The sequence below is a fragment of the Stigmatopora argus genome, chromosome 12 (genome assembly GCF_051989625.1).
Source record: "Stigmatopora argus isolate UIUO_Sarg chromosome 12, RoL_Sarg_1.0, whole genome shotgun sequence".
NCBI lineage: Eukaryota > Metazoa > Chordata > Actinopteri > Syngnathiformes > Syngnathidae > Stigmatopora > Stigmatopora argus.
Genome location: NC_135398.1, coordinates 2,173,836 through 2,197,809, shown reverse-complemented (window position 1 = coordinate 2,197,809; position 23,974 = coordinate 2,173,836). Strand labels below are relative to the sequence as shown.

The 23,974-nt window shown below is 36.0% G+C and overlaps 4 protein-coding genes across 4 annotated transcripts in view; all 4 read right to left on the bottom strand.

Moving 5' to 3' along the window:
• LOC144085824 (tripartite motif-containing protein 16-like protein) overlaps positions 1 to 15,194 on the bottom strand; it is a 29,980-nt gene extending 14,786 nt beyond the window's left edge. The window contains exon 1 of the mRNA XM_077615479.1: positions 14,694 to 15,194. Within this exon, the coding sequence (XP_077471605.1) occupies positions 14,694 to 15,065 (372 nt within the window). The 5' untranslated portion in view covers positions 15,066 to 15,194. The remainder of the gene's footprint in view (positions 1 to 14,693) is intronic.
• Positions 15,195 to 15,377: 183 nt separating this feature from the next.
• On the bottom strand, positions 15,378 to 20,656 carry ftr67 (finTRIM family, member 67). Its single transcript, XM_077615057.1, has 7 exons — positions 19,896 to 20,656; positions 18,969 to 19,064; positions 18,668 to 18,901; positions 17,376 to 17,547; positions 17,029 to 17,139; positions 16,820 to 16,918; positions 15,378 to 15,803 (listed from the first exon to the last, which is right to left on the bottom strand). The coding sequence occupies exons 1-7, from the start codon at positions 20,505 to 20,507 to the stop codon at positions 15,736 to 15,738; spliced, it is 1,392 nt and encodes a 463-aa protein (XP_077471183.1). The 5' UTR covers positions 20,508 to 20,656; the 3' UTR covers positions 15,378 to 15,735.
• Positions 20,657 to 21,119: 463 nt separating this feature from the next.
• LOC144085488 (protein THEM6-like) lies at positions 21,120 to 23,819 on the bottom strand. The gene is made up of 3 exons (XM_077614808.1): positions 23,643 to 23,819; positions 22,607 to 23,111; positions 21,120 to 21,868 (listed from the first exon to the last, which is right to left on the bottom strand). Exons 2-3 carry the CDS (start codon positions 23,105 to 23,107, stop codon positions 21,761 to 21,763), a joined length of 609 nt encoding a protein of 202 aa, XP_077470934.1. The 5' UTR covers positions 23,108 to 23,111; positions 23,643 to 23,819; the 3' UTR covers positions 21,120 to 21,760.
• The window catches only part of LOC144085485 (protein THEM6-like), a 24,028-nt gene continuing 23,015 nt past the window's right edge, over positions 22,962 to 23,974 (bottom strand). Inside the window, exon 4 of the mRNA XM_077614804.1 lies at positions 22,962 to 23,111. The gene's annotated coding sequence lies outside the window, so the exon portion shown is untranslated. The remainder of the gene's footprint in view (positions 23,112 to 23,974) is intronic.

Below are 23,974 nucleotides of genomic sequence, written 5' to 3'. Positions count from 1 at the left end.
AAAAAAAGCCTTACTATACTATGTCGTTTTTTAGGGAAAAAAAGCCTTACTATACTATGTCGTTTTTTAGGAAAAAAAGCCTTACTATACTACTGATCGTTTCTTTTTTGGGTTAGGAAAAAAAGCCTTACTATACTATGTCGTTTTTTAGAAAAAAAGCCTTACTATACTATGTCGTTTTTTAGGAAAAAAGCCTTACTATACTATGTCGTTTTTTGGGGGGGAAAAGCCTTACTATACTATGTCGTTTTTTAGGAAAAAAAGCCTTACTATACTATGTCGTTTTTTAGGGAAAAAAAGCCTTACTATACTATGTCGTTTTTTAGGAAAAAAAGCCTTACTATACTATGTCGTTTTTTAGGGAAAAAAAGCCTTACTATACTATGTCGTTTTTTAGGAAAAAAAGCCTTACTATACTATGTCGTTTTTTTAGGGAAAAAAAGCCTTACTATACTATGTCGTTTTTTTAGGGAAAAAAGCCTTACTATACTATGTCGTTTTTTAGGAAAAAAAGCCTTACTATACTATGTCGTTTTTTTAGGGAAAAAAAGCCTTACTATACTATGTCGTTTTTTAGGAAAAAAAGCCTTACTATACTATGTCGTTTTTTTAGGAAAAAAAGCCTTACTATACTATGTCGTTTTTTAGGGAAAAAAGCCTTACTATACTATGTCGTTTTTTAGGGAAAAAAGCCTTACTATACTATGTCGTTTTTTAGGAAAAAAAGCCTTACTATACTATGTCGTTTTTTAGGAAAAAAAGCCTTACTATACTATGTCGTTTTTTAGGGAAAAAAAGCCTTACTATACTATGTCGTTTTTTTAGGGAAAAAAGCCTTACTATACTATGTCGTTTTTTAGGAAAAAAAGCCTTACTATACTATGTCGTTTTTTTAGGGAAAAAAGCCTTACTATACTATGTCGTTTTTTTAGGAAAAAAAGCCTTACTATACTATGTCGTTTTTTAGGGAAAAAAGCCTTACTATACTATGTCGTTTTTTAGGAAAAAAAGCCTTACTATACTATGTCGTTTTTTAGGAAAAAAAGCCTTACTATACTATGTCGTTTTTTTAGGAAAAAAAGCCTTACTATACTATGTCGTTTTTTAGGAAAAAAAGCCTTACTATACTATGTCGTTTTTTAGGAAAAAAAGCCTTACTATACTATGTCGTTTTTTAGGAAAAAAAGCCTTACTATACTATGTCGTTTTTTAGGAAAAAAAGCCTTACTATACTATGTCGTTTTTTAGGAAAAAAAGCCTTACTATACTATGTCGTTTTTTAGGAAAAAAAGCCTTACTATACTATGTCGTTTTTTAGGAAAAAAAGCCTTACTATACTATGTCGTTTTTTAGGAAAAAAAGCCTTACTATACTATGTCGTTTTTTAGGAAAAAAGCCTTACTATACTATGTCGTTTTTTAGGAAAAAAAGCCTTACTATACTATGTCGTTTTTTAGGAAAAAAAGCCTTACTATACTATGTCGTTTTTTAGGAAAAAAAGCCTTACTATACTATGTCGTTTTTTAGGAAAAAAGCCTTACTATACTATGTCGTTTTTTAGGAAAAAAAGCCTTACTATACTATGTCGTTTTTTAGGAAAAAAAGCCTTACTATACTATGTCGTTTTTTAGGAAAAAAAGCCTTACTATACTATGTCGTTTTTTAGGAAAAAAAGCCTTACTATACTATGTCGTTTTTTAGGAAAAAAAGCCTTACTATACTATGTCGTTTTTTAGGGAAAAAAAGCCTTACTATACTATGTCGTTTTTTAGGAAAAAAAGCCTTACTATACTATGTCGTTTTTTAGGAAAAAAGCCTTACTATACTATGTCGTTTTTTTAGGAAAAAAAGCCTTACTATACTATGTCGTTTTTTAGGAAAAAAGCCTTACTATACTATGTCGTTTTTTAGGAAAAAAAGCCTTACTATACTATGTCGTTTTTTAGGAAAAAAGCCTTACTATACTATGTCGTTTTTTAGGGAAAAAAGCCTTACTATACTATGTCGTTTTTTAGGGAAAAAAAGCCTTACTATACTATGTCGTTTTTTAGGGAAAAAAGCCTTACTATACTATGTCGTTTTTTTAGGAAAAAAGCCTTACTATACTATGTCGTTTTTTAGGGAAAAAGCCTTACTATACTATGTCGTTTTTTTAGGAAAAAAAGCCTTACTATACTATGTCGTTTTTTAGGAAAAAAGCCTTACTATACTATGTCGTTTTTTAGGGAAAAAAGCCTTACTATACTATGTCGTTTTTTAGGGAAAAAAGCCTTACTATACTATGTCGTTTTTTAGGAAAAAAAGCCTTACTATACTATGTCGTTTTTTTAGGAAAAAAAGCCTTACTATACTATGTCGTTTTTTTAGGGAAAAAAGCCTTACTATACTATGTCGTTTTTTGGGGGGAAAAAGCCTTACTATACTATGTCGTTTTTTTAGGAAAAAAGCCTTACTATACTATGTCGTTTTTTAGGGAAAAAAGCCTTACTATACTATGTCGTTTTTTAGGAAAAAAAAGCCTTACTATACTATGTCGTTTTTTAGGAAAAAAAGCCTTACTATACTATGTCGTTTTTTAGGGAAAAAAGCCTTACTATACTATGTCGTTTTTTTAGGAAAAAAGCCTTACTATACTATGTCGTTTTTTTAGGGAAAAAAGCCTTACTATACTATGTCGTTTTTTTAAGGAAAAAAAGCCTTACTATACTATGTCCTTTTTTAGGAAAAAAGCCTTACTATACTATGTCGTTTTTTTTAGGAAAAAAGCCTTACTATACTATGTCGTTTTTTTAGGAAAAAAAGCCTTACTATACTATGTCGTTTTTTAGGAAAAAAAGCCTTACTATACTATGTCATTTTTTAGGAAAAAAAGCCTTACTATACTATGTCGTTTTTTGGGGGGGGAAAAGCCTTACTATACTATGTCGTTTTTTAGGAAAAAAAGCTTACTATACTATGTCGTTTTTTAGGGAAAAAAGCCTTACTATACTATGTCGTTTTTTTAGGAAAAAAAGCCTTACTATACTATGTCGTTTTTTAGGGAAAAAAAGCCTTACTATACTATGTCGTTTTTTAGGAAAAAAAGCCTTACTATACTATGTCGTTTTTTAGGGAAAAAAGCCTTACTATACTATGTCGTTTTTTTTAGGGAAAAAAAGCCTTACTATACTATGTCGTTTTTTAGGAAAAAAAGCCTTACTATACTATGTCGTTTTTTTTAGGAAAAAAAGCCTTACTATACCATGTTGTTTTTTAGGAAAAAAAGCCTTACTATACTATGTCGTTTTTTAGGGAAAAAAGCCTTACTATACTATGTCGTTTTTTAGGAAAAAAAGCCTTACTATACTATGTCGTTTTTTAGGAAAAAAAGCCTTACTATACTATGTCGTTTTTTAGGAAAAAAAGCCTTACTACACTATGTCGTTTTTTAGGAAAAAAAGCCTTACTATACTATGTCGTTTTTTAGGAAAAAAGCCTTACTATACTATGTCGTTTTTTAGGGAAAAAAGCCTTACTATACTATGTCGTTTTTTTAAGGAAAAAAAGCCTTACTATACTATGTCCTTTTTTAAGGAAAAAAAGCCTTACTATACTATGTCGTTTTTTTTAGGAAAAAAAGCCTTACTATACTATGTCGTTTTTTTTAGGAAAAAAAAGCCTTACTATACTATGTCGTTTTTTAGGAAAAAAAAGCCTTACTATACTATGTCATTTTTTAGGAAAAAAAGCCTTACTATACTATGTCGTTTTTGGGGGGGGGAAGCCTTACTATACTATGTCGTTTTTTAGGAAAAAAAGGCTTACTATACTATGTCGTTTTTTAGGGAAAAAAGCCTTACTATACTATGTCGTTTTTTAGGAAAAAAAGCCTTACTATACTATGTCGTTTTTTAGGGAAAAAAAGCCTTACTATACTATGTCGTTTTTTAGGAAAAAAAGCCTTACTATACTATGTCGTTTTTTTTAGGAAAAAAAGCCTTACTATACTATGTCGTTTTTTTAGGAAAAAAAGCCTTACTATACTATGTCGTTTTTTTAGGGAAAAAAGCCTTACTATACTATGTCGTTTTTTGGGGGGGGGAAAAGCCTTACTATACTATGTCGTTTTTTTAGGAAAAAAAGCCTTACTATACTATGTCGTTTTTTAGGGAAAAAAGCCTTACTATATATACTATGTCGTTTTTTAGGAAAAAAAAGCCTTACTATACTATGTCGTTTTTTAGGAAAAAAAGCCTTACTATACTATGTCGTTTTTTAGGGAAAAAAGCCTTACTATACTATGTCGTTTTTTTAGGAAAAAAGCCTTACTATACTATGTCGTTTTTTAGGGAAAAAAGCCTTACTATACTATGTCGTTTTTTTAAAGGAAAAAAAGCCTTACTATACTATGTCCTTTTTTAAGGAAAAAAAGCCTTACTATACTGTCGTTTTTTTTAGGAAAAAAAGCCTTACTATACTATGTCATTTTTTTTAGGAAAAAAAAGCCTTACTATACTATGTCGTTTTTTAGGAAAAAAAAGCCTTACTATACTATGTCATTTTTTAGGAAAAAAAGCCTTACTATACTATGTCGTTTTTTGGGGGGGGAAGCCTTACTATACTATGTCGTTTTTTAGGAAAAAAAGGCTTACTATACTATGTCGTTTTTTAGGGAAAAAAGCCTTACTATACTATGTCGTTTTTTAGGAAAAAAAGCCTTACTATACTATGTCGTTTTTTAGGGAAAAAAAGCCTTACTATACTATGTCGTTTTTTAGGAAAAAAAGCCTTACTATACTATGTCGTTTTTTAGGGAAAAAAGCCTTACTATACTATGTCGTTTTTTTAGGGAAAAAAAGCCTTACTATACTATGTCGTTTTTTAGGAAAAAAGCCTTACTATACTATGTCGTTTTTTTTAGGAAAAAAAGCCTTACTATACCATGTTGTTTTTTAGGAAAAAAAGCCTTACTATACTATGTCGTTTTTTAGGGAAAAAAGCCTTACTATACTATGTCGTTTTTTAGGAAAAAAAGCCTTACTATACTATGTCGTTTTTTAGGAAAAAAAGCCTTACTATACTATGTCGTTTTTTAGGAAAAAAAGCCTTACTACACTATGTCGTTTTTTAGGAAAAAAAGCCTTACTATACTATGTCGTTTTTTAGGGAAAAAAGCCTTACTATACTATGTCGTTTTTTAGGGAAAAAAGCCTTACTATACTATGTCGTTTTTTTAAAGGAAAAAAAGCCTTACTATACTATGTCCTTTTTTAAGGAAAAAAAGCCTTACTATACTATGTCGTTTTTTTTAGGAAAAAAAGCCTTACTATACTATGTCGTTTTTTTTAGGAAAAAAAAGCCTTACTATACTATGTCGTTTTTTAGGAAAAAAAAGCCTTACTATACTATGTCATTTTTTAGGAAAAAAAGCCTTACTATACTATGTCGTTTTTGGGGGGGGGAAGCCTTACTATACTATGTCGTTTTTTAGGAAAAAAAGGCTTACTATACTATGTCGTTTTTTAGGGAAAAAAGCCTTACTATACTATGTCGTTTTTTAGGAAAAAAAGCCTTACTATACTATGTCGTTTTTTAGGGAAAAAAAGCCTTACTATACTATGTCGTTTTTTAGGAAAAAAAGCCTTACTATACTATGTCGTTTTTTAGGGAAAAAAGCCTTACTATACTATGTCGTTTTTTTAGGGAAAAAAAGCCTTACTATACTATGTCGTTTTTTAGGAAAAAAAGCCTTACTATACTATGTCGTTTTTTTTAGGAAAAAAAGCCTTACTATACCATGTTGTTTTTTAGGAAAAAAAGCCTTACTATACTATGTCGTTTTTTAGGGAAAAAAGCCTTACTATACTATGTCGTTTTTTAGGAAAAAAAGCCTTACTATACTATGTCGTTTTTTAGGAAAAAAAGCCTTACTATACTATGTCGTTTTTTAGGAAAAAAAGCCTTACTACACTATGTCGTTTTTTAGGAAAAAAAGCCTTACTATACTATGTCGTTTTTTAGGGAAAAAAGCCTTACTATACTATGTCGTTTTTTAGGGAAAAAAAGCCTTACTATACTATGTCGTTTTTTAGGGAAAAAAAGCCTTACTATACTATGTCGTTTTTTAGGGAAAAAAAGCCTTACTATACTATATCGTTTTTTAGGAAAAAAAGCCTTACTATACTATGTCGTTTTTTAGGGAAAAAAGCCTTACTATACTATGTCGTTTTTTAGGGAAAAAAGCCTTACTATACTATGTCGTTTTTTAGGGAAAAAAAGCCTTACTATACTATGTCGTTTTTTTAGGAAAAAAAGCCTTACTATACTATGTCGTTTTTTTTAGGAAAAAAAGCCTTACTATACTATGTCGTTTTTTTTAGGAAAAAAAGCCTTACAATACTATGTCGTTTTTTTAGGGAAAAAAGCCTTACTATACTATGTCGTTTTTTAGGAAAAAAAAGCCTTACTATACTATGTCGTTTTTTAGGAAAAAAAGCCTTACTATACTATGTCGTTTTTTAGGAAAAAAAGCCTTACTATACTATGTCGTTTTTTAGGGAAAAAAGCCTTACTATACTATGTCGTTTTTTAGGAAAAAAAGCTTTACTATACTATGTCGTTTTTTGGGGGGAAAAGCCTTACTATACTATGTCGTTTTTTAGGAAAAAAAGCCCTACTATACTATGTCGTTTTTTTAGGGAAAAAAGCCTTACTATACTATGTCGTTTTTTAGGAAAAAAAGCCTTACTATATTATGTCGTTTTTTAGGAAAAAAAGCCTTACTATACTATGTCGTTTTTTTAGGAAAAAAAGCCTTACTATACTATGTCGTTTTTTAGGAAAAAAAGCCTTACTATACTATGTCGTTTTTTTAAGGAAAAAAAGCCTTACTATACTATGTTGTTTTTTAGGAAAAAAAGCCTTACTATACGATGTCGTTTTTTAGGGGAAAAAGCCTTACTATACTATGTCGTTTTTTAGGAAAAAAAGCCTTACTATACTATGTCGTTTTTTAGGAAAAAAAGCCTTACTATACTATGTCGTTTTTTAGGGAAAAAAAGCCTTACTATACTATGTCGTTTTTTAGGGGAAAAAGCCTTACTATACTATGTCGTTTTTTAGGGCAAAAAAGCCTTACTATACTATGTCGTTTTTTAGGAAAAAAAGCCTTACTATACTATGTCGTTTTTTTAAGGAAAAAAAGCCTTACTATACTATGTTGTTTTTTAGGAAAAAAAGCCTTACTATACTATGTCGTTTTTTAGGAAAAAAAGCCTTACTATACTATGTCGTTTTTTAGGAAAAAAAGCCTTACTATACTATGTCGTTTTTTAGGAAAAAAAGCCTTACTATACTATGTCGTTTTTTAGGAAAAAAAGCCTTACTATACTATGTCGTTTTTTAGGGAAAAAAGCCTTACTATACTATGTCGTTTTTTAGGAAAAAAAGCCTTACTATACTATGTCGTTTTTTAGGGAAAAAAAGCCTTACTATACTATGTCGTTTTTTAGGAAAAAAAGCCTTACTATACTATGTCGTTTTTTAGGAAAAAAAGCCTTACTATACTATGTCGTTTTTTAGGGAAAAAAAGCCTTACTATACTATGTCGTTTTTTAGGGAAAAAAGCCTTACTATACTATGTCGTTTTTTAGGGAAAAAAGCCTTACTATACTATGTCGTTTTTTCGGAAAAAAAGCCTTACTATACTATGTCGTTTTTGGGGGGAAAAAGCCTTACTATACTATGTCGTTTTTTAGGAAAAAAAGCCCTACTATACTATGTCGTTTTTTAGGGAAAAAAGCCTTACTATACTATGTCGTTTTTTAGGAAAAAAAGCCTTACTATACTATGTCGTTTTTTAGGAAAAAAAGCCTTACTATACTATGTCGTTTTTTAGGAAAAAAAGCCTTACTATACTATGTCGTTTTTTAGGAAAAAAAGCCTTACTATACTATGTCGTTTTTTAAGGAAAAAAGCCTTACTATACTGTGTCGTTTTTTTTAAGGAAAAAAAGCCTTACTATACTATGTCCTTTTTTTAGGAAAAAAAGCCTTACTATACTATGTCGTTTTTTGGGGGAAAAAAGCCTTACTATACTATGTCGTTTTTTAGGGAAAAAAGCCTTACTATACTATGTCATTTTTTAGGAAAAAAAGCCTTACTATACTATGTCGTTTTTTAGGAAAAAAAGCCTTACTATACTAAGTCGTTTTTTAGGAAAAAAAGCCTTACTATACTATGTCGGTTTTTTTAGGAAAAAAAGCCTTACTATACTATGTCATTTTTTAGGAAAAAAAAGCCTTACTATACTATGTCGTTTTTTAGGGAAAAAAGCCTTACTATACTATGTCGTTTTTTTTAGGAAAAAAAGCCTTACTATACTATGTCGTTTTTTAGGAAAAAAAGCCTTACTATACTATGTCGTTTTTTAGGAAAAAAAGCCTTACTATACTATGTCGTTTTTTAGGGAAAAAAGCCTTACTATACTATGTCGTTTTTTAGGGAAAAAAGCCTTACTATACTATGTCGTTTTTTAGGAAAAAAGCCTTACTATACTATGTCGTTTTTTAGGGAAAAAAAGCCTTACTATACTATGTCGTTTTTTAGGAAAAAAAGCCTTACTATACTATGTCGGTTTTTTTAGGAAAAAAAGCCTTACTATACTATGTCGTTTTTTTTTAGGAAAAAAAGCCTTACTATACTATGTCGTTTTTTAGGAAAAAAAGCCTTACTATACTATGTCGTTTTTTAGGGAAAAAAGCCTTACTATACTATGTCGTTTTTTTAGGGAAAAAAGCCTTACTATACTATGTCGTTTTTTAGGAAAAAAAGCCTTACTATACTATGTCGTTTTTTGGGGGAAAAAGCCTTACTATACTATGTCGTTTTTTAGGAAAAAAAGCCCTACTATACTATGTCGTTTTTTTAGGGAAAAAAGCCTTACTATACTATGTCGTTTTTTAGGAAAAAAAGCCTTACTATACTATGTCGTTTTTTAGGAAAAAAAGCCTTACTATACTATGTCGTTTTTTAGGAAAAAAAGCCTTACTATACTATGTCGTTTTTTAGGAAAAAAAGCCTTACTATACTATGTCGTTTTTTTAAGGAAAAAAAGCCTTACTATACTATGTTGTTTTTTAGGAAAAAAAGCCTTACTATACTATGTCGTTTTTTAGGGAAAAAAGCCTTACTATACTATGTCGTTTTTTAGGAAAAAAAGCCTTACTATACTATGTCGTTTTTTAGGAAAAAAAGCCTTACTATACTATGTCGTTTTTTAGGGAAAAAAAGCCTTACTATACTATGTCGTTTTTTAGGGAAAAAAGCCTTACTATACTATGTCGTTTTTTAGGGCAAAAAAGCCTTACTATACTATGTCGTTTTTTAGGAAAAAAAGCCTTACTATACTATGTCGTTTTTTTAAGGAAAAAAAGCCTTACTATACTATGTTGTTTTTTAGGAAAAAAAGCCTTACTATACTATGTCGTTTTTTAGGGAAAAAAGCCTTACTATACTATGTCGTTTTTTAGGAAAAAAAGCCTTACTATACTATGTCGTTTTTTAGGAAAAAAAGCCTTACTATACTATGTCGTTTTTTAGGAAAAAAAGCCTTACTATACTATGTCGTTTTTTAGGGAAAAAAAGCCTTACTATACTATGTCGTTTTTTAGGGAAAAAAGCCTTACTATACTATGTCGTTTTTTAGGGAAAAAAAGCCTTACTATACTATGTCGTTTTTTAGGAAAAAAAGCCTTACTATACTATGTCGTTTTTTAGGGAAAAAAGCCTTACTATACTATGTCGTTTTTTAGGAAAAAAAGCCTTACTATACTATGTCGTTTTTTAGGGAAAAAAAGCCTTACTATACTATGTCGTTTTTTAGGAAAAAAAGCCTTACTATACTATGTCGTTTTTTAGGAAAAAAAGCCTTACTATACTAAGTCGTTTTTTAGGAAAAAAAGCCTTACTATACTATGTCGTTTTTTAGGAAAAAAAGCCTTACTATACTATGTCGTTTTTTAGGGAAAAAAGCCTTACTATACTATGTCGTTTTTTAGGGAAAAAAGCCTTACTATACTATGTCGTTTTTTAGGAAAAAAAGCCTTACTATACTATGTCGTTTTTTGGGGGAAAAAGCCTTACTATACTATGTCGTTTTTTAGGAAAAAAAGCCCTACTATACTATGTCGTTTTTTAGGGAAAAAAGCCTTACTATACTATGTCGTTTTTTAGGAAAAAAAGCCTTACTATACTATGTCGTTTTTAGGGGGGGGGAAAGCCTTACTATACTATGTCGTTTTTTAGGGAAAAAAGCCTTACTATACTATGTCGTTTTTTAGGAAAAAAAGCCTTACTATACTATGTCGTTTTTTAGGAAAAAAAGCCTTACTATACTATGTCGTTTTTTAAGGAAAAAAGCCTTACTATACTGTGTCGTTTTTTTAAAGGAAAAAAAGCCTTACTATACTATGTCGTTTTTTTAGGAAAAAAAGCCTTACTATACTATGTCGTTTTTTTTAGGGGGGGAAAAGCCTTACTATACTATGTCATTTTTTTAAAGGAAAAAAAGCCTTACTATACTATGTCGTTTTTTAGGGAAAAAAAGCCTTACTATACTATGTCGTTTTTTAGGAAAAAAAGCCTTACTATACTATGTCGTTTTTTAGGAAAAAAAGCCTTACTATACTATGTCGTTTTTTAAGGAAAAAAGCCTTACTATACTGTGTCGTTTTTTTTAAGGAAAAAAAGCCTTACTATACTATGTCCTTTTTTTAGTAAAAAAAGCCTTACTATACTATGTCATTTTTTTTGGGAAAAAAAGCCTTACTATACTATGTCGTTTTTTAGGAAAAAAAGCCTTACTATACTATGTCGTTTTTTAGGGAAAAAAGCCTTACTATACTATGTCGTTTTTTTAAAGGAAAAAAAGCCTTACTATACTATGTCCTTTTTTAAGGAAAAAAAGCCTTACTATACTATGTCGTTTTTTTTAGGAAAAAAAGCCTTACTATACTATGTCGTTTTTTAGGAAAAAAAGCCTTACTATACTATGTCGTTTTTTAGGAAAAAAAGCCTTACTATACTATGTCGTTTTTTTTGGGGGGGGGAAAGCCTTACTATACTATGTCGTTTTTTAGGAAAAAAAGCCTTACTATACTATGTCGTTTTTTAGGGAAAAAAGCCTTACTGTACTATGTCGTTTTTTAGGGAAAAAAGCCTTACTATACTATGTCGTTTTTTTAGGAAAAAAAGCCTTACTATACTATGTCGTTTTTTAGGAAAAAAAGCCTTACTATACTATGTCGTTTTTTAGGAAAAAAAAGCCTTACTATACTATGTCGTTTTTTAGGGAAAAAAGCCTTACTATACTATGTTGTTGTTTTTTGGAAAAAAAGCCTTACTATACTATGTCGTTTTTTAGGAAAAAAAGCCTTACTATACTATGTCGTTTTTTTGAAAAAAAAAAGCCTTACTATACTATGTCGTTTTTTAGGGAAAAAAGCCTTACTATACTATGTTGTTGTTTTTTGGAAAAAAAAGCCTTACTATACTATGTCATTTTTTAGGAAAAAAAAGCCTTACTATACTATGTCATTTTTTAGGAAAAAAAGCCTTACTATACTATGTCATTTTTTTAGGAAAAAAGGCCTTACTATACTATGTCGTTTTTTAGGAAAAAAAGCCTTACTATACTATGTCGTTTTTTTAAGAAATAAAAGCCTTACTATACATGGTCTTTTTTTAAAGAAAAAAGCCTTACTATACTATGTCGTTTTTTAGGAAAAAAAGCCTTACTATACTATGTCGTTTTTTAGGGAAAAAAGCCTTACTATACTATGTTGTTGTTTTTTGGAAAAAAAGCCTTACTATACTATGTCGTTTTTTAGGAAAAAAAAGCCTTACTATACTATGTCGTTTTTTAGGAAAAAAAGCCTTACTATACTATGTCGTTGTTTTTAGGAAAAAAAGCCTTACTATACTATGTCGTTTTTTTTAAGGAAAAAAAGCCTTACTATACTATGTCGTTTTTTTAGGGAAAAAAGCCTTACTATACTATGTCGTTTTTTGGGGGGGGGAAAAGCCTTACTATACTATGTCGTTTTTTTAGGAAAAAAAGCCTTACTATACTATGTCGTTTTTTAGGGAAAAAAGCCTTACTATATATACTATGTCGTTTTTTAGGAAAAAAAAGCCTTACTATACTATGTCGTTTTTTAGGAAAAAAAGCCTTACTATACTATGTCGTTTTTTAGGGAAAAAAGCCTTACTATACTATGTCGTTTTTTTAGGGAAAAAAGCCTTACTATACTATGTCGTTTTTTAGGGAAAAAAGCCTTACTATACTATGTCGTTTTTTTAAAGGAAAAAAAGCCTTACTATACTATGTCCTTTTTTAAGGAAAAAAAGCCTTACTATACTATGTCGTTTTTTTTAGGAAAAAAAGCCTTACTATACTATGTCGTTTTTTAGGAAAAAAAGCCTTACTATACTATGTCGTTTTTTAGGAAAAAAAGCCTTACTATACTATGTCGTTTTTTTTGGGGGGGGGGAAAGCCTTACTATACTATGTCGTTTTTTAGGAAAAAAAGCCTTACTATACTATGTCGTTTTTTAGGGAAAAAAGCCTTACTGTACTATGTCGTTTTTTAGGGAAAAAAGCCTTACTATACTATGTCGTTTTTTTAGGAAAAAAAGCCTTACTATACTATGTCGTTTTTTAGGAAAAAAAGCCTTACTATACTATGTCGTTTTTTAGGAAAAAAAAGCCTTACTATACTATGTCGTTTTTTAGGGAAAAAAGCCTTACTATACTATGTTGTTGTTTTTTGGAAAAAAAGCCTTACTATACTATGTCGTTTTTTAGGAAAAAAAGCCTTACTATACTATGTCGTTTTTTTTGGGGGGGGGGAAAGCCTTACTATACTATGTCGTTTTTTAGGAAAAAAAGCCTTACTATACTATGTCGTTTTTTAGGGAAAAAAGCCTTACTGTACTATGTCGTTTTTTAGGGAAAAAAGCCTTACTATACTATGTCGTTTTTTTAGGAAAAAAAGCCTTACTATACTATGTCGTTTTTTAGGAAAAAAAGCCTTACTATACTATGTCGTTTTTTAGGAAAAAAAAGCCTTACTATACTATGTCGTTTTTTAGGGAAAAAAGCCTTACTATACTATGTTGTTGTTTTTTGGAAAAAAAGCCTTACTATACTATGTCGTTTTTTAGGAAAAAAAGCCTTACTATACTATGTCGTTTTTTTGAAAAAAAAAAGCCTTACTATACTATGTCGTTTTTTAGGGAAAAAAGCCTTACTATACTATGTTGTTGTTTTTTGGAAAAAAAAGCCTTACTATACTATGTCATTTTTTAGGAAAAAAAAGCCTTACTATACTATGTCATTTTTTAGGAAAAAAAGCCTTACTATACTATGTCATTTTTTTAGGAAAAAAGGCCTTACTATACTATGTCGTTTTTTAGGAAAAAAAGCCTTACTATACTATGTCGTTTTTTTAAGAAATAAAAGCCTTACTATACATGGTCTTTTTTTAAAGAAAAAAGCCTTACTATACTATGTCGTTTTTTAGGAAAAAAAGCCTTACTATACTATGTCGTTTTTTAGGGAAAAAAGCCTTACTATACTATGTTGTTGTTTTTTGGAAAAAAAGCCTTACTATACTATGTCGTTTTTTAGGAAAAAAAAGCCTTACTATACTATGTCATTTTTTAGGAAAAAAAGCCTTACTATACTATGTCATTTTTTAGGAAAAAAGGCCTTACTATACTATGTCGTTTTTTAGGAAAAAAAGCCTTACTATACTATGTCGTTTTTTTAAGAAATAAAAGCCTTACTATACATGGTCTTTTTTTAAAGAAAAAAGCCTTACTATACTATGTCGTTTTTTAGGAAAAAAAGCCTTACTATACTATGTCGTTTTTAGGGGGGGAAAGCCTTACTATACTATGTCGTTTTTTTAAAGGAAAAAAAGGCTTACTATACTATGTCGTTTTTTTTTAAGGAAAAAAAGCCTTACTATACTATGTCGTTTTTTTAGGGAAAAAAAGCCTTACTATACTATGTCGTTTTTTAGGAAAAAAAGCCCTACTATACTATGTCGTTTTTTTTAGGAAAAAAAGCCTTACTGTACTATGTCGTTTTTTAAGAAAAAAGCCCGACTATACATAGTCTTTTTTATAGGAAAAAAAGCCTTACTATACTATGTTGTTTTTTAGGAAAAAAAGCCTTACTATACTATGTCGTTTTTTTAGGAAAAAAAGCCTTACTATACTATGTAGTTTTTTAAGAAAAAATGCCTTACTATACATGGTCTTTTTAAAGAAAAAAGCCTTACTATACATGGTCATTTTTTAAGAAAAAAGCCTTACTATACATGATCATTTCTTTTACGAAAAAAGCCTTACTATACATGGTTATTTTTTAAGAAAAAAGCCTTACTATACATGGTCTTTTTGAAAAAAAAAGAACGGTTCGTTGCGCGTTGAATTTACCGTAAGGAAACATTTCACCTTGCGCATTGAAATGACCGCAATGACAACATCCACTTTTAGTTGCGCGTCGAATTTACCGTAATAACACCATACACGTTTACTACACGCTAGCATCAAGAACCCGGAAGCAGGTGCGCACTCGGGCGCTAAAGTTAAAATGGGGTATCTATCGTTTTGAAATCTCGATGATGGGGGGGGTGGTCGCCTACCTTGGCACCTTCGGCGACTCCTCGTCTCCGCCGACGGTGGCGCTCCCCCGGCGGTGCCGCCGCCGCCGCCGCCGCCGCCGCGACTCCCGGCTCCTCTCGCACTCCTCCCCGGACAAACTTTTCCACCAGCTCGGCCAGCACCGTGTTGCGATTGAGCAGCGGTCTCGGGCTGAACTCCTGGCGGCACTGCGGGCAGGCGTAGCGGCCCTTGTGCTGCTTTCCCCGGTCGACCCGGTTCCAATAGTCCTCGACGCAACCCAGGCAGTAGCTGTGGCCGCATGGAATGGTCACCGGGTCCAGCAGAACTTCCAGACAAACGGGACAGCTGAATTGGTCCTCTTCGACGGAGATGGTGGCCGCGGCTGTCGCCATCTTTGCTTGGTCAGGGAGTAAAGTGGGCGGGGCGTGAAGGTAGTTCGATGATAGCGCGTGCACCTGCTCAATCCTTGACGTAGGCACGTGATTAGTTTGGGGTCATTAAAAAAAACCGAAAAAACAGCCTCCCCGTCAACTTCACATTTTAGGTCTCAGTATTAATATTTTAGGGACTGGGAGACTTTTTTACAAACCTGGGATCAGACATTTAATTCCTTCCTGCCATTGACAATGATGGACGACCAATTCATTCAACTACACACATAAATAAACAGAGAAAACGATAACACTCCCCTATATTAGCACAGCAAATATTCACATGCATGTGGGTTGAGATCACAAACAATATTCCAAAATGGACTCATTTATTGGTTGTGCGACAGGCCAAAATAATAAATTAAATGTAAATAAGCTTAAATATAGGAAAGTATAAAAGGAATATTCGACGACAACTCTCAATTGAGTCCTGTCATGAATACTTGACAAGTCAAATAAAAGGCTTGTTTTTTTTGTGGGCGTGGGTGACTAAATGAAGTCGTTTTGCGCTTCCCCAACAGACGAAAGTATCGTTGGTTAAGGAATGAGAATAAATGCAAATACAGCTGCTGGATGATCCAGATTTTCAAGTTAATGATAAATATGGTAATTCAAGTCTTCCGTGGAAGTCCTATTTCTTTCGGGCGTGACTGCGGCGCTGGAGGTGCCTCAACCTGGGGCCCGAGGACAGTTTGGAGCCTGCAATGGCATTTCAAATAAAACCAGCATTATGGAGGAATTAAAAAGCGCCTACAACCATTTTAAGAACTCCTTCGTCAAATGCTTAAACTTGGATATTCCTCCATTTTAGCTAACTGTCCCAACTGCACACAAAAAAAATGATTAAAACAATTCAATTCTGAAATTCTATCGCGTACCTAAACACCGTGACCGGACGTTTGGTCGCCTGGGTGAATATAATTTTGAGAGCTGGTTTCAACAGTAGGTATTTAGATATTAAACTCTCTCTCTCATGAATATAATTTGGAGAGCTGCTTTCAACAGTAAACTCTCTGTCATGTTGTCAAACGTCCGGCGACCAAATGTCCGGCGACCAAACGTCCGGGCGACCAAACGTCCGGGCGACCAAACGTCCGGGCGACCAAACGTCCGGCGACCAAACGTCCGGGCGACCAAACGTCCGGGCGACCAAACGTCCGGGCGACCAAACGTCCGGGCGACCAAACGTCCGGGCGACCAAACGTCCGGGCGACCAAACGTCCGGGCGACCAAACGTCCGGGCGACCAAACGTCCGGCGACCAAACGTCCGAGTACCCCTAAACACCCTCATTTTCGGTCTAAGTTTTCAATTCCCCCTAAAATGCTTACAAATCATTTTCTACAATACACCTTAAAACATTCAATCCTTTTCCAAATCACTTTTCCTTACGAGGGTTGCGGGGGGTGCTGGAGCTTATCCCAGCTAACAAGAGGTGGGACTCTCTGCCTGGCTGTCTAGCCAATCACAGGGCACCATGAGATGGACGACCAATCGTAGCTATGGACAATTTAGAGTGATCTTATCGTGCATTTTTTTGGGAAGTGTGAGGAAACCGGATGGAGTACCTGGAGAAAACCCACAAAGCCAAAGAAGAACATGCAAATCCACAGTGAAGACCCACTTAGGATCAAACCCCTAACTTCAAAATACACTTTTACACGAGCATATTAATGTGTTATTATGTGAAATGTCTATAGTTGAAGAATGACCAACCTATAGGCGAGAAGACAAACGTGGGTACAACGGTTCCCGGGTTGAGGAACGGGTTGATGGGGCTGGTGGGACTTTGGTCCAGCCCCATGAACGGGATGTCTGGAGAACACCAAAGATGGAAAACTATATTATAATATATATATATTGTCAGAATTTTGGGTCTCGTTGGTTTCGTAATCGACAAGATGAGGCCATTCACGTCGACTTACCCGTTTCTTCCATTTGAACGGCGGGCTGGACGTCGACCGTGGGCGTGGTCACATCGCTCGTGGGCGTGGCCACGTCCGAATTGGGCGGATCCAGGAAGGCCACTTCTCTCACTGACGGAACGGAACACAAGGCAATTAAAGTCCACCGTAGTCGAGCCGTTTGGACTTCCTGGACCGACGGTGAAATGGGATTAAAACCGGGTTTTGCTCTTTTTGGGTTCGGAAAAGGTTGGAGTCTTGTCTCATATTTCCAATTCAGCAAAAAAAGCTGTTTACCGGAAGTGGTCAACGGTGCAAAAAAAATGGTACATGTAACAACATTGACAGGATCAAAAAAGGAAGCGTACCTTTTTCATAGATTGTGACGAATCCGCCATGGCAGACCTCTTGCAGCACCTCTTTAAAGTCGCAGACGGCTTTGGTGGCGGCGTCGAACGTCAAGCCGGGGTCCACGGCCGGCAGAGCGGATGCTTCGGGTGCGGCGACGGCAACGGTGGCGGCGTTCAGCGCCTGGCAACTCTATAGGAGAAATTTCACTTGAATTCCTCATTAGAACAAACAATGATTTATAAAGGAAAATGATCAGTGGATGCCCAAAATGTAGCAACCAATTAGCCTAGCATGCATGTTTTGGATTGGATTGGCTAACTTTATTCATCCCGTATTCGGGAAATTTCGTTGTCACAGTAGCAAGAGGGTGAGAATACAGACACAGCAAAAGACATTTTAGACATAAATAAATAGGTAATAAGTAAGTTAAGAAATAGATAAATACATGAAATAATTGAATAAATAAGCGTGTTGCTGAAATATATATATATATATATATATATACATATACACATATATATATCAATATATAGATTTATCTATATATATATATACATATACACACGTGTACATACATATATACATACAAATACACACACACATATATATATGTATATATACATACATATATATGTATACATATACGTATATATATACATGTAGTATATGTATACGTATATATATATATGTATATATGTGTATATGTATGTGTGTATATGTATATATGTGTGTATATATATATATATATATATATATATATATATATATATATATATATATGTATACACACACATACATAGATATATATATATATATATATATATATATATATATATATATATATATATAGAGAGAGAGAGAGAGAGAGAGAGAGAGAGAGAGGATGTAGGGGGAAACCAGAGTAACCGAAGAAAACCCACACAAGGACATGCAAACTCCACACAGTGAGGACCCAACTGGAATCGACCCCTCGACCCCAGAAGTGTGAGGGCGACACGTAAACCACTCCTCCACCGGCCCATTCTTTAAATATTAGCAATTATTATTTAAATTCTGATTTTTTTTAATGAAAATGAATAATACAACATAAATAAAAAATAAATGAAATGAATCAAACAGAAAGACACTGATTCTGGCCACAATTACTATTCTGAACTTGACTCTCACCGCATGCCATTGACAACAATTGACGTCCAATTCAATTAAACTGGGAAGACCGGCCGTGAGCCAGTTTTTTTGAAGGGATAACGATAATCACGGTGCCGCTTCCCCCCGAACGCCCCCCAAAGAGAAAGAGCGACGCCCTCACCTGGAGAAAGTGCAGAGGTTCGTCGACGAGCGCCAGCCGCTCTAGCTCCGCCTCCCGCTTCTTGCGCTCGGCGATCTCCCGCTCGATGGTCTCCAGCATCTGTCCGCCCTGACCGACCGCCACCTTCTGCTGGGCGTCGATCAGCCCGCGTACCTCGAAGCGCTTCAGCTCCACGTAGAGGATCATGTTGGCGAAGGCGTCGTCGCTGGTCTTGGTCGCCTGCTGAGCCGAACGCTACGGGACGGGAAACGCCAAGACGGGCATGAGCCGGCGTCGAGCCGAGGGTTGGTTTTGCACTCACGTTGAGAGAGAAGATGGCTTGTCTCAGGGCCTGAGCTTTCCTCTCCAGTTTCTCCACGCCGTGCTGAGAGGTCAACTTCATTTCGGCCAATTGTCTCTGTCGGGCCGGGAGATAAAAAAAACAAGAGACGCCCACCAAAAAAAACGATCTTAATAAGGAGGCGGGTTTTGTTTATGGAGCCGTCCCACTTCCAATTGGGTCCAGCCGCCATCATTTTAAGAGGAAGGGATAATGTGTTTTTTTGCTGCTTTTCTGTCTTAATGATTTGATTTGGTGATTCTTAATGATCCCATTTACTTTGATTTGCTTTGTACTTTGTGCTTTTGCTTTGTTGTTCTGTCTAATCACCCTCTTGCTACTGTCACAATGAAATTACCCGAATACGGGATGAATAACGTTATCCAATCCAATCCAAAAATGGAGAAATGCATTACATGTCCATACAAACTCTTATTATACACTCACACGTCGGCTCAGTGAAACTGCTCATGGCCATTGTTGGCTTTTATTGATGCGTAGACCGTGTTGTTTTACCTTGTTTTGTCGCCGGTCTTTTGGTCGCCCGTTGTCTGGGTCCGGGCGACCAAAAGACCGGCGACCAATCGACCGCACACGGACTGGGAGGGATGGCAGCGACCCCAGGTTTGGAGTTTGCCCGCGTGGTTTTTCTCCGTGTACTCCGGCTTCCTCCCACATCCCCAAAAGACACATGCTATGCTAATTGCATGCTAAATTGTCCCTGGCTATGCCTGATTGGCTGCTTGTCTCCTCGTGCCCTGCAATTGGCTGGCCACCGATTCAGGGTGTGGCCAAAAGTGAGCTGGGATGGATGGGCTCCATCACCCCGCGGCATCCAAAAACCAATGACATGAAAATGAGACCACGGGTGGGATTTTTGAAGCAAACTCGCAAGCTAGCTTGACCTACCCTTAGCAGCTGGCTCTCCACCTCCGCCAGGACCGTGTCGTGTCCCTTGTGTTCGTCCGTCAGACACATGGAGCAAATGCACCGCTTGTCCGTGCGGCAGAAGAGCTCGAGAAGCTTCCCGTGTCGCTTGCAAACGCTCTCCTGGAGCCTCTTGGAGGCCGAGACCAGTTTGTGCTTCTGGAAGGCGGCCGATTCGTGGTGCGGTCGGACGTGGACTTCGCAGTACGAGGCCAGGCACACCAGGCACGAGTTGACCGCCTTGTTCTTGCGAAGCGGGCACACGTCGCACTCCACGTCGTCGCCCTGCGCCGGGCTCGTTGTCTGGCCTCGTCGCCCCCCAGTGCCGACCCCCGGGACCTCCTGGAGTCCGCTCAGCTTGAAGCGTTCCACCACGTCGGCCAGCAAGGTGCTACGGGCGAGGACCGGCCTCGGGTAGAAGCTCTTCCGGCACTGGGGGCATAGGAAGGCCCCCACGTCGTCGGCCTGGTCCCAGTAATCGCGAATGCAGTCGGAGCAGTAGCTGTGGCCGCACGGGATAGTCACTGGGTCCCGCAAGACGTCCAGACACACGGAGCAGGTGAACTGGTCCTTGTCCAGGACGACCCCGGCCATTTGGACCGCCAGCTGGAAGCGACTCGGGGCGTAAAAACAAACGCAACAAAACAACGCTCCTGCTGGAAGACTTTGTTTTTTCCGGACGTGACGACACGCGTGGGTCAACGGGCGGAAGTGGAGGAGGCTGGGAAACTCGTGAAACGTATTATTTCGAATGGCTAATTTGCTATTTAAACGCGTAATATTCGTTACAACAATTTAACTGAAAAGGAAAGAGTGTCATCCAGGCGGTGGAAATCTATAAAACTAGATGCAGATCTAGAACTAGATCGCAGTTGGCAGTGGCGTTAATCACAAGCCGCCATTTTAGGGCGGGCTCTACGTCAATGACTGAGGATGGTCAAGTAAAATACACTACGTTGAAATCGGCTAAATCTTGACTGCCATTCAAATGGTTTGGTCTATAATAAACTTCATTTGTGTGGCTTTGTTTTAGGCTGGTTGATTTACTGCATTTGACGTTTATAAAAAAATACGAGCATATTACTATATTTCCAAATAAACTCTCCAATGGTTAACAAGTTAATCGAACGGCACTGTCACAAAATGGCCGACCATCGATTAAAAACGGTGATAAAACAATATACAATATATTAAAAACGTTAACCATTCGAGGATTGAGGTGCATTTTTATTCATAATGGCATTAAATGCAACCTATTATTTGACATAATTCATTCCATAAATAATTTAAAAGGAAGCTAACAGTGTATGACAATAACCTCTTCTACCTGGACCACTGACTTAAGTGCATTAAGAACATGACATTCAAATCCATACATCAAAACAAAAAATATATATTACATTAATTTGGTCAGATACTTCTAATAAAGCTTTAAAAATCCTTCATATCCATCATTTGTTTTACAAAGTTGCCCGCAACATGACATTTACATAATTAAATATCCCTTCTCTTAGATCACCCTCACCTCATTGGCCGCCACTGACGACAAAATACGTCAAATTGTCTCACTCCTATCGCCATGATCAAGTTAAATAAGTTAAAAGGGGGATAAAAAGCAAGCATATTATCCCTTTGAGATAATAAAGTTGCTTTCGTGCACATTTGTATCAAGCACTGTCAAAATAACGTAAAACTTTCTCCTTTTTCAAATACACTCGGATATGCGCGACCGCCCCGCTCGGTTTGATTGTATGAGAGGGGGGAAAAAATACAGCAGTAATGAGGCAAGTGGAATATCATCGCAACTAATGGCGGTTACTGTGTGGGTGATTTGTGCTTTAAAGGGTTTACTTTTCCTTCTGCTCCAGTCCGCTCTCTGCTCGCAGGGCTCGGCTGTTGGCTGAAATGAATTCGATCCAGTGCTTCACGTCTTCGCCCAGTGGCGGGCATTCCACCTGCTCACAAAGAAAAACCAATGACAACACGCTATGGCAATAAAATATCCGTGTGCAGTTGATAGGTCGCCGGTCTTTTGGTCGCCCGGACCGCGACAAAACAAGGTAAAATAATCTGCCAAGAACTCACTTACTGCAATATTCTGAGGAAAGCGTAATATTATAGGAAACTAAGTCATATATTGTAATATCACCTGATTAAAAATGCGAGAAGAGGGGATAATATCGTAAGATTAAAGTTGTTTTGTTGTTATTGTTTCATTCAAAAGTTAGCATTAGCTTTATCTTAACGTATTATTACCTGCCAGTCCACCTCACAAACTGCATTGTGGTAGTTTGTAAAAGAGAGAAATTGATATCAAAACACCTGTGGACGGCAATAGACGTCCAAACCATTTCAACCGGGAAGTCCTGGAACATTGAAAACTGCTGTATTGTGTTATAATCTGCAAAAACTCATTTACTGCAATATTCTGAGGAAAGCGTAATATTATAGGAAACTAAGTCATATATTGTAATATCACACGATTAAAAATGTGAGAATAGGGGACAATATCGTAAGATTAAAGTCATTTTGTTATTGTTTCATTCAAAAGTTAGCATTAGCTTTAGCTTAACGTATTATTACCTGCCGGTTCACTTCACACACTGCATTGTGGTAGTTCGTAAAAGAGAGAAATTGATCGAAAACCCCTTAATATAAGATAATATCACAAGATTAAAGTCTTTTTAAATTACCTTCTTTTTGCAGACAAACTGGACAATCTCCTCGGGGCTGCTGTGCACCACGTTCTGCCGGCAGAGCAGCACGGCCGACACGAAGCCGTCCTTCTTGGACACGAAGCGCTGCTCCAAGTAAAAGGCCTTATCATCCCAGCCCAGCACCCTGGTGTGGATCTGGAAGCTCTCGCCGAAGGCCAGCGAGCGTCGATAGCGAATGGTGGAGGCCCCCACCACCATCTTGGCCCCCATCCTACACAGGGCCACAAAGAGCCCGTTGCGCATGTAGTGGTGGAAGCGGGCAAAGTCGCACTCGCGCAGGTAGCGAGAGTTGTTCATGTGGCCCTTGTAGTCCACGTCGTGGGGGAGGACCACGCCGTCCACCCGCTGCTCGGCCAGCACGTCCCCGACGCGTGGCTGGAGCAACGTTTGGATCACCACTTGCACCCCCCGCAGAAAATACCAGACGTCCACGGTGCAGAAGAGCACCAGGAGGCCCCCCAGCACCAACAGTAGCATGTCTCTGGAACAACAACAATTATAGGGGTTAAAAATAACATTCTGTAATTTCCCCCCCAAAAATAGACAAATTGAAATTTATACAATAGATATTTACACCAGCGAACTAAACTGCAGTAAAGAAAATCACAACCAAAATAGCTTAATTAATCACATTGGACATACCATATTAATTTTTTTTTTAAAATAAATCCACAGAAATTGCCTCGTAATGCAATGCCAGTGTAGATGAATCCTGCGGACAACTTTTAGACGTCATTAACTGCAGTGTCTTGAGAACAACGTATTATAAACGTAGTCAAGCGTATCATTATCAAAACCTACACGTTTATCAACATTTTAAACATTTTCCATTGAACCTTGAAAGGACGTTAGCCGCGCTCCACTAGCGCCGGCTTCTGCTAGCTTTCAGCTACCTTCCCAGTTAGCCCGACCGCAATAAAAGGCAACGGTGTGCTGCCAAAATATTCACCCTTTTGGTTTTTCCAATTCCACGCGGATATTTCGGTCGTTTTTAGGTCGCTACAAGACTCACCACTCGTTGATAAGGGAGCGCTGACATCGAATGCGACAGTGCGGAGAAGAGATGCCGGTTCAGCCCCGACAGACAAGTTACCGGCACGACTTCCGGTAATGTCACGTCCGAGACGCGTCAGGCTAGGGTTGCCAGATCGGAAAGACGGTCTCTAGCCCAATCACATCATAAAACCCGCCTAATTGAATTGAAACAGCCCAAATAACAGGCAGAGGTTGAAAATAAGACGTTTGTCTAATACATATAGCTCAATCTATATTTGTTCAACAAACACATTTATAATCAGCAGTATATTAATTTATTATTAGACGTAAAAAATGTTTGATTAACTG

Coding starts and splice junctions, on each gene's coding strand:
- ftr67 (XM_077615057.1), bottom strand. CDS start 20,507: ATGGCCGGGGTCGTCCTGGACAAGGACCAGTTCACCTGCTCCGTGTGT. Junction 19,065..19,895: donor TGGAGAGCCAGCTGCTAAGG/GTAGGTCAAGCT, acceptor CCGGCCCGACAG/AGACAATTGGCCGAAATGAA. Junction 18,902..18,968: donor AAGCCATCTTCTCTCTCAAC/GTGAGTGCAAAA, acceptor CCCGTCCCGTAG/CGTTCGGCTCAGCAGGCGAC.
- LOC144085488 (XM_077614808.1), bottom strand. CDS start 23,107: ATGCTACTGTTGGTGCTGGGGGGCCTCCTGGTGCTCTTCTGCACCGTG. Junction 21,869..22,606: donor AGTTTGTCTGCAAAAAGAAG/GTAATTTAAAAA, acceptor CTTTGTGAGCAG/GTGGAATGCCCGCCACTGGG.